General features: G+C 48.7%; 1 protein-coding gene across 3 annotated transcripts in view; it reads right to left on the reverse strand.

Annotated features, from left to right (window-relative positions):
• The window catches only part of kif6 (kinesin family member 6), a 63104-nt gene extending 52262 nt beyond the window's left edge, over nt 1-10842 (reverse strand). For all 3 annotated transcript variants that reach the window (XR_007382397.1, XM_048975424.1, XM_048975425.1), the window contains exons 1-5: nt 10586-10842; nt 8870-8979; nt 8057-8131; nt 2820-2967; nt 2637-2746 (exon numbers count right to left, since the gene is read on the reverse strand). Coding sequence is in view for 2 of the 3 variants with exons in the window: in XM_048975424.1 (XP_048831381.1) it covers nt 2637-2746; nt 2820-2967; nt 8057-8131; nt 8870-8979; nt 10586-10645 (503 nt within the window). In the remaining variant the exon portion in view is untranslated. The remainder of the gene's footprint in view (nt 1-2636; nt 2747-2819; nt 2968-8056; nt 8132-8869; nt 8980-10585) is intronic.
• Nucleotides 10843-14831: the final 3989 nt, after the last annotated feature.

Here is a 14831-nt window from a genome sequence, read left to right on the forward strand (position 1 = left end):
AACTCCTAAAACAAACAGCGCATGAATGATCGCCCACATCAAGACGACTATAGCAAGGGAGCGGCTTGGACATGGGAGGGGTACAGCAGGGGTGAAGCCAGCGCTCCGGAAAGATCCACTCACACTTTCAGGTCTGTGGTGACTCAGCATACTTGGTCTAATTTGACTGTATCGGTGTGGCCAGCAGGGCATTTACATCACGGAGGCAAGTGTGTCCAAAACCATAGGGCAGGGACACTAACATTCAAAGTAAGGAGACGTAGGGAAAAAAAACTTTGGTCATTTAAGAACCAGGAATGGGGGGGGCTTTTGTCTCGGAAATCAGACAATGACAGATCTCCTAGCTTGCTTGGGCATTCAACCAGATGCCTCTGCAGCCATTCATCACTTACGATGACAGAGATACAGTAATTAAGAAACAAATATGCTGTAGTAAAAATGGAGAAGTCTAGGGAAAAAACGTCGCAATAACGGTGCTGTGGGCCAGTGTCATTTAGGAGTGGCTATCATGCCACACGTGAAATTAAAACCGTCGCTTTCCTTAATGATGCACTTTTACGATTGTGTCCGATCCACGTCTCCTCCATCCAGCAAAAACAACAGAACCGACTCCGTCGGTTGGTTGGAACCATCCAGAATGATCCAGCAGACGCAAATTAAAGGGCTGGGGACGTTTTATCATCAGAGTGAAGACACTCGTCTGAAACGGCAACAAAAATCTCTGGCAGATTTATTTAAAAATATGAGTTTATATTTTGTCCTCTGGCAATGAAAACTGACACCGGGGCTTGTTTCGGAGTGAGCCCGGCTGTCCGGCTCGTGCCAACACTTTGTGGGACAAATCGTGCGGGCCTGTGAACCGCAAGCCTCCTCCCAGAAGGGGAAGCTGGCCAAGGGGTACTGTGGCCATCTCTAGAGGAGCGGGGTGCTAGGGGAGGCCCCGCAATGGGAGCCGGGCCATGCGGTTGGCAGCAGGCACCGGCTATTTTCAGAAAGAGGCAATTTGTGCAGCTGCGGGGCCTTCGGCTGAGCAAGCGAATGCGAGGGAGGAAGCCGGGCAGGAAAGGCAAAGCCAGCATCACCGGGAACGGACAGAAAACCCGCCAGTGATCGGCTGCCACAGCACCTACAAAGCTGGCAGCTCCCAAGCTGGGGAGTGAGCAGGCATCAGACCCTCTCCGACTAGGAGATTCACCTTTGGGTGAAGCGAAAATCCAACCCTGTATCCTCCAAGGGTGACAGTGCTGCCCGTAGCATGTGCTACACAGGATAAGCGCTTGTTCATCACAGCAAAGAACAGAGGGTTAGTATTTTCCGGTTTGACGTGTTCACATTGAGCTGTCATTATGGATTTAGTGATTAGTGATTTGAGCTATGGTCCTTTATGAATGTTACACTATACCAGACTCTCCATCATGTGGAGCTGAGCTAGTGTGGAGACTGACCGGGGTGTCTTTAAACCTCTCTTGATTTTAAGCCTCCTTCCTCATCACAGGTCCTTCTGAAGGATGTCCCATCTCACAGCTCCTAATAGGATGAGTGTGACCCAACACCCCCCCTCCGAACAGAAAGCCAGCCTACGCCATTCTTCCTGCCCTCCTGGAAAAAGCGCATACGCTCTCAAGGGCTGATAATTGACAACGGCTGTCTTGTCTCCCGCCACAAATATCTGACAACATCACACTCTTACTTAGTCCTAGGCTAGTCCTGTGGCCTTTTTCACCACTGCAATACAACATCAAATGCTGCTTTCTTAATCTCACAAAATTGTGGATTATTTTTGAGATTCAATTAATACAGATGGAAGTGTGAAATAAGCATTAAGTGTTGCTTATGTTTGCTGAAACAGGCACCGCAAGGAGAGAGAGCCGCAGGTCTGATTTCTCACCTCTGGGACATAACGTCCCATATCCAAGAATGACGCGGGTCTCTGTGCAAACCTGAGATCCCACCTCCCGGGTAAAGAGTGACAGAGAATCGGGGGAGCGGAACTGAAAATACAGGTGTGGACATGGACAAACATGGATGGCCGCTTTCCCAGCAGGAATGGGCTGCTGCCATGGGAATCCCATGAGTTGCTTGCGATGGTCCCAGGCCACAGAATGTGGGGTGGGGGGGTGACAGACGGAGCTGGCGCACTGCGGGTCGAGCCAGTGCAGGATGAATTATGGACTGCAGACACCAGAAATGAAAATTTCCGTTCTTGTGTCAGCTCAGATATCGGGGGCAGACCGTTCATCTCCGTTATTGATTAGGCCTGACTCCCTCGCTCTCGGAAACTGCACCAGCACGTGTCGCCCCCTGTTTTCCGGAAGCTTCTTGGAGTTGTCTGCGTTCCCCTTCAGAAAGTGCATGATCCGGCCTGGCGGACAGGCATCGTGCTAAACGACCCTGCTTTGAAACCCACGGGTATTTTGATGCAAATAAGCATTAATAATAACATGAGCCTTTTTATGGAAGAATGCTGAAGCCTCAATGGTGCGTGATTTATGATACAATAAATACGAATCGAACAAAACCATTACTTACTCTGTTTTCATAACAGAGACATTCAACCAGACCCAGGGTTAATGCAAAATCGGTTTAGCAAACGCATTGTTAAGATGGAAAAGAACATGGGAGAAACCAATGCTTACGGAAGGTCCTCCAGGGCTGAGGCCCCGTGACGAGGGTCAAGCAGGTCGTAGCCCACGTCGTTATATATCTCCAGGTAGGAAATCTGGGTGGTGTACATCTTGCTGATGTCCTGTTGGATGGAGAATCCCATGAGTGGACATGATGCCAAATGGACACGCAGCCCAGGCAGGCAGGAATCTCACCTGGCTGAAATGCTGGTAGAGGTAGGATAGCGTGCGGGGAATGACGCCGCGGTCGCCGTAGCGCTCGGCTCCTCCGGTGATGGTGAAGGTCTTCCCGCTGCCCGTCTGTCCGTAAGCGAAGATGGTGCCATTGTACCCGGCCAGAGCGCTGTCAACCCAAGAAGGTCAGGATTTGCGTGGGCTTCAACTTCATCATACAAACCACAAACAGACAAAAAAAAATTAGAAATTTTGACAAAAAAGCTTTGTCACTTTTATTTATACTGTTCCTCTGAAGCAGCAAGTTTCATATGCATTGTTTTTTTTTTGGTTAAACCCTCAGCAGCAGACCACCAGCACAGTGTGGGAATTGTGGCCTGCTGATGGTCGTACCAGTGTGCAGCAAACTAAACCTATACTGCCATCCTAGGGGGGTCAAAAGGGGTCAGAGTGCCAGAGTGTACATTCCAGGGGGGTCAAACCCGATGCTGACCTACACTGGTGCCACGTCCATCGCTATGACCTGCATGATGTCATGGAGAGCCTGGCGATGTGCAGTCACATGTTCTCACAAAGGTACCCAAAATACAAACGGACAGGGATCTCCAGCAGTTCCGCTCCCATCACTCCTGAAGGTCCGCAGCTAAGCTCCTTAATGAGCTCCAGCAAACAGAATCCAGATCTTCAACAAACGACACAATTCTGCCAGTTGTCACACAAAGGTGTAAACTAGCAAACGAATCTCCAAGAGGGTCTGACGAGGTTTCACAGAGAGGCGACTCCATAAAGTCAATGTGCAGCCGGGGGTACAGTATTACAGTAAGGAAAGCATCCTTTAAAAGTACTAACATGAAACATGAGGATACTGTGGACAAAAATGAAATAATTAGGATTAAACGCAGTGATATAAGTAGCACCTGAAGGTGACAAACCCCGGGTCATAAACACAGGAGAAGACGGAGCAACCCCATCAATCTCGAAGCTCGGGTTCATAAACTCTGGCTTGGCCGGTCTGCCAGCACCACCGGGCAGATAATGGAAACTGTGGCATCACTGAGCCAGGCTTTATTTTCTGGTCAAGATGGAGTCCTTCTCAATGTAGTCACTGATACTGATTCACCAGATTTTCTTAATAAAACGTGTGGGCAAGAAAGAGGGTTGTCTGCCGCATTTTTCCGTGTGTAACGTAACCTCTGTAACCAAGGGGGCAAAAAAAAAATCCCTCGAAGATTCCACTCATACTTAGTGCCTAAAGCACGGCTTTTCTGCGTAATGCAATGATTTTACTGTCAGTTTTCCTGGGAATGTTGTGCAATAGCTACTTGAAGCAGTGAAACTGCCTCACTAATAAAACAGGGAAGTAAACAAACGAAAAGCCTGCATCTGTTTGTGTTAATAAATGGATGATGGTTAGGATATCTGCGGAACATGGAGCACTCTAGAAAAATGTGTTCAGATGCGTGTAACTTGAGTGTGACTCAGGGTGCAGAAGCGACACAACTGAACACTGTATCCTTCCAGTCATTGTTTGTTGGTCATCGGGGTTGCAATCTGTCAGATTGGTATTTTAACACGGAAAATAGGACGCGGGTCCACGGAGCGCTATATCCGTGTTTATTTACTCATGATGTCTTGCGGCCTGCTTGCTGCCACTCAGACCAGGGTGTTTCCCAGAGCTTATTCCTGTTTACGCATCGATCCTCTTGGAGACAGACGCTGCCCGCGGGGGCGCTTGGCCATCCTTCTCCGCTGCCACCGTGAGTTTTCCACTGCACCGCTGAAAAGAACGTGGCGACCGCGTTTGGGGGGGGGCAGGGGAGGGACACTGCAAAAAAACATGGAAGATGTGGAAAAGTGCGGCCTGCCAACTTGACATCATTCGGTTGGTTTATTTATTATCAGAATCTTGACCATAATTTTACTGTGACCGGAGTGGGTGTAAAGGGCGCGGATTCAGCTGCAGCTGGGTGTAAACCTCAGGGAGTTAATTACACTGTACGGAGCACTGGGACAGCCTGGATTGGGTGGTGGCACTGGGGCCTGAGCTCCATGCCTGAATAAAAACCTGGAGTTTATGATGACCTGGATTGGCATGTGGATGCCCACAAATAATGAGGGAGCTGCGATTTGCACAGGGTTTGGGGCTCGGGCATTTTGTTACCTCTTGTCCACAATCACCATGATCCCGTTTCCAAAACCGCAGGGGCCTTTGGTTGTTTATGAGAGGAAAAACAAAAGATTAAAGTGGGAAGTGCTCTTCCTGGTCACATGTATAATGAATCACCCCCTTAATGTGTGATGTGCCTGCTTCACTGGGTTCTCTTGGCGGGCCGCTAAAGCACTCACAGTCATGGAAGGTATCTTGGAAGGAGGTCGGTTTTTTCGACAAAAAAGGGAAGTTCAATGCACGTTTTCTTCAGAAGGCACACAGGGTTTAACTGTGGCAACTTAATCCTACCCTTCAGCAGTTCTGAGAGAAGATTAAATACGCTGTTTAAAAAGCACTTTATCAAGGCAGAACTGAAGAACGAGTCCCTTATAATCAAAATATTGCTGTTGTTTTTGGCTCTGGAAAGCAGTCAATCAAATTTGGTCTCTGTTAAAATGAAGAGTCAGACCAGATCGTTCAATAAGTGGCGGGGGGGGGGCATATCTGACCCGGTGCCGTCTTACATCTTAAATGGAGGTGTGTTAGACACTGACCACACGGTGACTCACAGGACTAAACCCCACAGCCAGGCGGGAGATGTTGTCTTATGAACCAGTGCAAAAAACCCATCACCATCTAAATAAGGCAATCTGGAGAGTTCCGCACTTTAAAGAGGACTCCTTGGCCATGGAGTCAGTACATCCGCTTCACCCATTATGTTGTTTACAGTTTAGATATCATCTCCTGGAAGATAACATGGATATGCAAGCAGATTCCTCAGATGTTTTTGTGCTGAACTGGTACTGGGACTGAAACCAGAGATGTGGATGAAGAAGGAGACTAGATGAAGAGGCACACTCCGATAGCAGGGGGGAGCATATCTGATCACAGGAAATTCCAAAAAAAAGCCTCCTCTTTGCAGTGCTCCCAATGGGAACCATAACCTCAGACATCAGGCAAACCAAACGATACCACCACCCCCCCACGCCCCCGCCATGCAACAAGCATCTTAAAGTCCTCCTTCAACACAGGCTTCTTCTCCATTACCTCAAACAGACTGTCACAGGATTATGTTGCTAACACCCATCTTGCCTCCACCCAGCAACTAGGAGAAGTTCTGTCTAATAGCGTACTGATGTATACCGATTGGGTCAATTTCCAGGCAAACCCTGCAGAGTTTCTACAGCGTGACTGACCTCCCTGACCCACGTCAGCAGGCAGAGGATGGTAAACAACTGAGGTTTTCGGCTACCACTGAAGCCTTTATTCTTTTCCCAGTGACTGTTCGATACGCCTCTTGAAAAACAGTAGGGTGAAAACTGGTGTGCAGATGCTGCTGGAGTGGTCAAGAAGAATCGTATCCCCCAATGAATCCCCGGGCCAACTCACATAAACAGAAGCCGTTCCATCAAACATCTCAGGCTAGCGTAAGAATGTAATCCATGTATGCCCTTTTGGACTCGAGTCTTCTGCGGTTATGAACCAATGCATAATGTTTAATAATGTATTGGTGGACTTTGAGTTAAAAACAATCTCCCTGGTTTAACCGTCACCACAAATTCCACACTGCCTCTCGGAGGACAGCAACATTTTCGGGACTCCAGAGAATCCAAAAGTTTCAAAGAGGACCTTCGTGGAGCAGCCAGGAGGAAACGGATGTGCAAGAGCCTCAGAAACTCTTTAGGCAAACATTTATGGATGGTTTCACTCTGGTTTCTGCCCTTCTGTCCATGTAAACACGTGTAAACACTGCTCTCACTGGCTAAGCAGCACCTGTAGAAAAAGTGTCCCAGTGCAGAGCTCTTGGGTGGGAAACTATCTCCATTTACTGAGCCCACTAGAACGATAGTGTGTCTGTGCCAGATTACAGCCGCCAACCAGGACTCCTCTGAGGACACCAAAGTGGAAAATAGACAACAAAAGGCACTAAATATCACAAATCCCACTAGGAGGAAAATAACAGGCCTGCGGCCAAAAGCGCATCCAAACAGCGGTAATATTTTTGTTCCTTTCGTTTCAGAACCGTGCCCAGAATCAACACAGAGAGCCAGTGTCCTCGCCTGACACAAACAAGACCGTCCTACTGGATGGGGGGAGGGGCAGGGAGAGAGGAGAAGGGCTAGGGTGGCGGGGTAAGGGACTTCAATATGGGGTTGTTGCCGTGCCAATGTCCCTGCCGATTATTCACCAGGGTTATCATCTGCCGGCTTGCTCCCTTTCTCAGCCAGGTTACACACTGTAACACCTGGGCTCCAACCTCCCAGGAGGGGCGTCAGCGCAACAGAAGGACACAGCTGGATCGCACAGAACTCCGGCCCTTCGCAGGAATAGCCACCATCATCACAAGATCCCCGTCCTTGCCCACATCACGATAATTATAGGCCCAGACGCTTCTCAAAGGGTGGGGCATCGGGGACGTCAAGAAAGAACAATGACTAATGTATTTTCAAAGCGCTACCCTGAATAAAAGCTCTCTCTCAGTGTCTTCTTTTTCCCCCCCCACTGTCGTCGTCTGTCACGGAGGCTTTGACAGGCCCGTGCCGGTTCTGCCTGACAAAAGGCGCGATGGACAATGTCCCGGTTAATCAGCAGTATAATTCTGCACCCTTCTGTTTATCCACTGCCACCCGAGACTCGAATGCTGTGCCTGAACCCAGAAGCCGGCACTGCGAAGCGACCAGCCTACTACAAGCACGCGGCAGAAAACCACCAAACAAGACAGCCAAAAAAATAATGGCGGTAATAATATATATTATGTCGTGCCTAATGTACATTATGCTGGCGCTGCGCCTTAAATATGTAATGGGAGACCTTTCAGTGGAAACCTGGCATACCTCTGACAGAACAAACAGACTGCTCGGCAAGTCTGGAAGAGGGAAGAATGTTACGCAGGGGCGGAATAAAAGAACTCTTGGTCATGCTGAGGGTGAACCCGGGGCATGTGACGAGATACAGGAACAGTGACAAGCGTTGCGCTTCTCCAACAGAGAGTCCAGCCAACTTCATTGGGCCTAACACCTTATCATAAGTATCATTTCCTGCATCATTCACCAGCACAGGGCACCAGCCTTATCCCTGCTAAGTGAAGCTAACAGCCTAACTCACTCACCTGTCTGCGACGGGCTTGGCGATGTACTCAAATATCTCCTCCTGCTTGGACATCTGATCAAACACCTTCTGAAACCTGGAAGGCAAGACGGGTTCATGACGCACCCGATTTTGACCAGAAAGATAAGTGGATTCGCAAGGAGAAAGCATCAAGTATTTTGACTCTGAGATGTGAAATCTCATTCTATAAATAGAAAAACACTGGCCTTGACTGATTGGAGCCTGGAAAACCTTCAGCGGTATATTCTGTAAGCAGTACTTCATACTTCCATGAGCTTGGAGGGTTAGCCATTTTCTCCCCAAAAGAAGCCCCACCCCAACCTCGAGACACATGACATCTAAAAAGAATGACCGTCTTCATGCTCCAAATTCAAAATCATATTTTCATGGTTGCCTCCTTCGGCCCAATAAAAGGATGGCGGTTGAAAGAGCTCTCTGTGTCCGTGGCTGGGTCACACTGTGAATTTCATATTTAGATCCTGGCCATAGCGGGGCCCAGCCCAGTTGATGGCACTCCAGCCTCTATAAACTAGAGCAAGCCAGATGTTGGAGCGCTAACTGGTAAGTTCAATAGCACACGCAGGAAGAGCGAATAGACTCAAGCGACCCCTAAATTACCCTAGAGACCGCTCTATCTCTCTCCAGTACAGACACACACACACATTATTTCGAACATGCATCTCATATTAGGTGTACCAAATTTAATCTAAGGGGATTAACATGATCCTTGTGACCAGCAATATCACAGACGTATATTTGCAGGCAGTGAGCTGTGTGCTGAGGTACTGTAGTAGTACTTCTCCATTCAGCGCACCTGAACCTGTAGCTCTCCTTCTTGTTGTTGACGAAGCCATCGGCCAGGTCACGGGGCACCAGGAACTCCAGGCTGGAGCCATCTTGTTCATCCGCATCCACTGAGTATATCTGCAAGTTGCAATAAGCCCACACCCCCAAAACACAGAACTTTTAAACACACAAGACAAACAAGCAAGGAAGCCAGACCAGGCTGGAACATCTCCTACCACCCCTGGGGACACAAATATTACAAGGGTGACAAAACAGATGAATGGCAACAGTGATCCTTTTGAAACCCGGACCCATGGTGCAACATGACCCTGACATGGCACTGAACCCTATCCACCTCCTACAGCCGGAACACATGTTTCAACATATGCTTTGAAAAACAACAGCACTCCTAAGAGCTCCTGAGGCCTTGTGACAAACAAAGGATTAGACCCAAATAATTGGATAAATGTGATTAGCGCCCCCGTGGTGGAGAGCTGAAGCTCAGGCAGTAATCCACTTGAGCGCAGAAGGCAAAGGTCTGAGGGCTTCGCATGCTCCCCCAGGCTACGGAAGGCCCCGAGATTCACAACACTCAGCGCGCTCTGCGCCACAACCTCTCTCGGCGTAATCCAATAGTGCTTCCATTAGCAGGTTGACTCAAACCATAAACACTAATGTGGGCTGGGGTCAGGGTGGTAATGTCCAATGGCGGGGTTCTGGGCCACGGTCCAGAAGGTTCCCACTACTGGGTCCCAGCAGGCCTTGTTCCTACCACCGCAAAGAAGACTTTCAGAGGCGCAAGAAAAACCTTCAGTGACGAGTGCATAGCTTACACAGCTGAGGCCCACGACTGTGGTCCCACTGCTAACACTGCAATACTTCTACAAATAAACTTGGAAATAAATTTGCAAAAAGAAAAAAAATGGGAACAGCAAGGAACTTTCCACTAGACAAAACAGAGATGAAGAATAGTCAAATGAAACAACAGATGATGGAGCACTGTTTCAAACAACAGGTGGTGCACTGGTGCCTAGCAGGACTGCCATTGAGGCCTAGAGGCGCAGCTAGTGGAGTATGTCACAGTCATTACATTCATCAGCTCCTGTCCAGCTTTATAAATGAGAAAAGCATGGCCAGTGGGTGACTCAGAAGTTAGCTGGTCTAATAAAAATTTCATTTTAGACATGGCCTATAGAGGAGGCAAAGAATGTGATACTCAGAAATAAGACTTAATATGATGTACTTTGCCTTATTACAGTAATCCTGTATGTCAACTCTGCGTTTTTGAAATGCAGGCAAACGGGGTTTATGGGGCGCACAGTATCTCAGAGGAAATCTGTAGAAAGTGCGCCAGTCTGAGGTCTACACATATATCCCCTTACGTATTTCCTATATTATTTCCATAATATATAAAACTACAGTGAAATGTTAAACAAAAACTCAAATGTGTCTATGGGCTTCAGTCAGCCGGCGCCGACAACTGCGACAGTTACTTCTGAGTAAATTTTACATAATTAACCATTTTTAACTATTGAATAAATGTTTGAAGTAGACGATTGTATATTTAGGTACGATAAATTAGACACCAGTATACATTTATCGAATATAAACGAAAGTGTTAGGAAGCGGTCTGTTAACAGCAAACTAAATTAGCATCCGGTACCTGCGCAGTACGGAAACAAATTAGCCGCTAACGTATTAGCTAAGCGGAAGGGGTTGTGTATTTAAAAAAGGGCATACTCACGGAGGCAGCTTTATTAGTAGGTTTTACGCGGGCAAAAATCTGAATGGTCTGCTTAACCATTATTAAGTGTTCGGAGTCTGAACAAAACTGGTTTATTGACTTGGCAAGTTAGCTAGAAACATCGAAAGCAACCCATAAGCGTTCAGTACTCGGCCCGTCGCTATGGCATCGGTTGCTAGGTGAGGAAGGACACCACCGGCCATTGGCTCGCGCTGGCTTTAATGAATGGAAGCTTGTTCTCACAATAAACGCACACCTTCCTCAGCTTCCACGTGAGACCACTTTTCAAATCACCCCGTGTTCTTCAGCTGCAATTAAAGCAAGTTCAACCTATTTTTCTTTTTTCCCTCCGAGAGTTTAAAAGAATCGCTCTGACGAACGATTGTTTATAAAAAAAATAGCTGAAGCAAGTGCAGTGATTTCCTTTGCTCTTCTTACCTGTCATTCGGAAACAGTCAGCTTGATAGGTACAGATGTAAGTTGATGCCATGTAATGCTGAAAACGGTACGTTAACCTAAAAATAAATGTATCTTTCAATAACATCATTATACCTGCATTAAAAAGTGGGCATTTGAGTATCATCTTGTGCTCCGCCTATTGGAATAAAACAGAATAGCAAGGAAAAAGTATAATTTCCCCATGCACTCAGTAAACCGCAGCTGCAATAAAAAAAACACTTATAATTACTGTATATTTATTTAGCCATTTAGACAGAGAACAGAGAGGTTTGAATGAACCTTTAACGTTAGAAGTCCACAAGGTATGTCATTTCTTAATATAGAAAAAAAATACTTTAAAAAGAACACCACACCCTGGGTATACAGTGGGCTTCTTAATCAGAGTGTTAGGCAGTGTTAGAGATAATGAAGTATTTTTAGATTTATGTATGGCAAGTTCACTGTACAAACGATGCTAGATGTTGCCTAATCGAATCAGTGTCTATTTCCTCAATAGACTGGCCTCTGGTCTATGTCACTCTGCTCCAGCCTGCCTGTACGCTTCCATAAATATCCGAATCCTGCTGACGGTGGGGGGGGCAAAGAGGGAGGGAGAGAGCCAGAGAGAAGCTGAGTCAGTGTGTGTGTCTGCTGCCGGATGCCTGGATTACTTAGTTAAAGAAGCATTAGAGAAGCATCAGAAGCGGTCTGGGCTGAGGCAGACCTGACATCCTGCAGTGCCGAGTCCCCTCAAGCGTGACACCTCGGACCACCCAGCCGGACCGCTCGCAGCAGAGGGCACAGCTCACAGAAGACAGTGGTGGTAAGGAGTTCACAGTTACTTCATGTGCTCTGACCACAAGTTAATATACATGTTAGGGTTACATGTTCGGATGAATGTAATGGAAGCTGGGCATGCTGAAGAGTTTCCAACTGAAAAACATTTAAATTAAAATTTACCATTAATATGCGATAAGATACCGACTTCTCATTGGAGCTCAAAGACGACACTGGTCAGCCGGGTCCCCTGTTCCTATTGGCCTCTTCATTTGTTGGACAGTGCTGCTTCCATTTGGACATATAGTCCTTCACAGGGGCTATGGGGGATGGGGCTGGTGAGTCAATTCAACCTATGTAACGAAACTCCTGTTTTGACACAAGATCCATGAGAGACTGGAGGTGGACAGTAGGGCCAGGGATCCAGCTGGGGTTACATCAGGACACAGTCCCCCCCACTCCCCTGTTGACAGCCCCTCTCATCCATGACCTGCACATGCATATATGTCTCCACGAGGTGAGAAACCTATCTGGTTTCAACTCGTAGGTTCTCTAGCCCCCCGGGAGCGTGAGTGAGGGACTGACGTTGAGAGGGTTTATCTCAGCTGTACTTGCATCCTTGTAGGCCTCTCACGGCCCGTACATCCCGCATCGGGCTGATAGCACATTTCGCCAAAAGGTTTCCCTAGGTGGCGCTGTAGTCAAAGTACTAAACTCATGCAGGAGTTCACCAGTTAAAAACTCACACGGATGCTGCTGTTATTCCAAGAAGGTTACAATGGTAATTCTACAGCAACCGAAATAGTAAAATTCATAACTGTCAAACACGTAAGCTGCTTTGAATAAAACAGCCTGCTAGGAACGTACTGTAAAGAAGACCCTGGTGTTTGCTTTGTGCTGGTTTAGGCCCTGTACACTGCACTGGCACTCTAAGCAGGATAAGGAATAGGTAACGTGGCTTTGGATAAGCGAAGCGAAGTGAGTCTGTGCTGATGTCTGGGCTCATGATGTGTCGTGTTTGTAAAAGGCACCGGAGCGAGTTTGTCGTACGCAGGAGGCTCTTTGGGATGGCAGTGGCTTCCATGGTGTTTAAACGGTCCCGGTGACTGGGAAGGACAAGCCCATACATTGCTGGCATTTAGCGTGCTTTGGAGAGACAGGAGTACGGAAACCGGGTCAAGGTGGGAGCGAATGGGTCCCCCCCCCCCCGGCATCAGTCAGCAGCAAGCGACGCGGGACAGCGCGGATGGCGCTCTGTGTGTCTGTTGGCGGTCTAAGAGCCGGAACCTCGAACGCGTGACACACTCCGCCCATGTCACCTCAGCCTCCCACTTAGTGAAGTTTGTGCTGGGGACGGACCCCAGCTGGTGGGGGCGGGGGGTGCACAGCGGCTCCAAACACCACCGAGGGCACCGCAGTCCCTGACCAGTCGAGGCTCACAGAAGCGTTCGGCGCCACTTTCATCTTGTGCTGTCGCTTGGCACTCAGCTTCTGTGAGCCTCGACTCGTACGGACATTGCGACACTTAGCCTACCTGCTGCTGTGGAGGCTTCTCTAAATAAGTCGAGGCTACCTTAACGCAAGGTAAGGAATGTCAGCTTCCATCGGGGCCTGATATTCGGAGCTGTCAATCCGTTCTGCATTTCTCACTAATCTCCTGGCCACACCTTCTCAGACATGACCGGGAAGTGGGCTGGGCTGAGCTCCCCCCCCCGAACCTGTCGTGCACATGTGCCTCGCCCCACTTCAGGCACGCGTTTATTTAGGTTGCCGTGGAACTGCCGCGGCGTGTCTGAGCCCAGATTCCAGCAACGCGTCGGCGATATAAAGAGCAAGAGATGAGGATGAGGATGAGGATGAGTGCAGCCAGTGCGCGAGAGCGTGACACGCTAACGTTAGCGGTTACCATGGCAGCACTGAAAGAAACACTTCAGGTCTGCATGTGTTGGCGATAGCCACGTATCTCCTAAAGATGAGCACCAAAGTAAGAGTTGGGCAGCAAATCACCACTCCCGTTTCTAAATTTAGCTAGAGGAAAAACTGTGGGGGGCGGCAGGCCTGGCAGACCCTGTAAACCCGCTGAACGGCGTGGATGGCATTCCTCGCTGCCAGGGGGCTCATCGCGGAGCGTTTCCCTCTATTCTCTAATAGTAATTCTGCTTTAGAATCACGTTAAAGGAAGTTCAGCGGCAGCAGCATCGCTGAAGGATTCTCAGCGCAACACGAACCCAGGGAGTCCAGGCTTTTGGGGACTTTCTGCGTGCAGTACCAGAGAGGGCACCTGGGGGCGACTGCGAGCCATCATGGAGTAACACCCCTGCCTCCATCCTCTGCTGTCTCCATCCCAGTAGGACATGCATCCACTCTCCTGCGAATCCAGAAACAAAACACTTCTCCGCTCCTAACAGGGGGGGGGGTCATCAAAAGAAACCAGTTTTGTTTGTATGAGTGGCCGGGCACCATAATTCCCAGCATCAAGCGGCCGTTGACTCCAGAAGGCATCCACTCGGAGTGGCATTACCCTGAACTTAAGGGAGGAGGGGGGGTCACCGAGAGTGGTGGGGAGATCTCAATGGCCAGAACTCCAGCTTTGCCTCATAGCTTCCAGATGGCTCGCTCTCTGCCCTGTTCTCTACACCAGCAAAGAGGGCATCTGCTGAATCCCTTAGCAGAAAATGTCTATCGAAAGGGGTGTAAATATAAGACAGATCTTTGCTGCAGACCGGAGGCCCCTGTCGCTTCCAGGCTCTCATTTCTGAATTATTCCGCGTTACGAAGCCGGCATTGTTCATGGTGGATTCCCAGCTTGTCACGGCAGGGAGATTCCTACTCCATCTCTTTCCGCTTCCATAACAGGATGGGTCGCTCCTGTGTGCTGGCCAGCCCCCATGACGGTGTTTCCCGGGCTCACTTGCACAATCCCTCCCGAGGTCTTTGCAGGGACGCGTGTCGGAGGAGTTGCACAAGCTCCCATTATGGGGAGGCATAGTAGACGCCCTTATCTGCCGAAGCTTCTGTAAACAGAGGATAA

Source organism: Brienomyrus brachyistius, chromosome 14 (assembly GCF_023856365.1).
Source record: "Brienomyrus brachyistius isolate T26 chromosome 14, BBRACH_0.4, whole genome shotgun sequence".
Classification (NCBI taxonomy): domain Eukaryota; kingdom Metazoa; phylum Chordata; class Actinopteri; order Osteoglossiformes; family Mormyridae; genus Brienomyrus; species Brienomyrus brachyistius.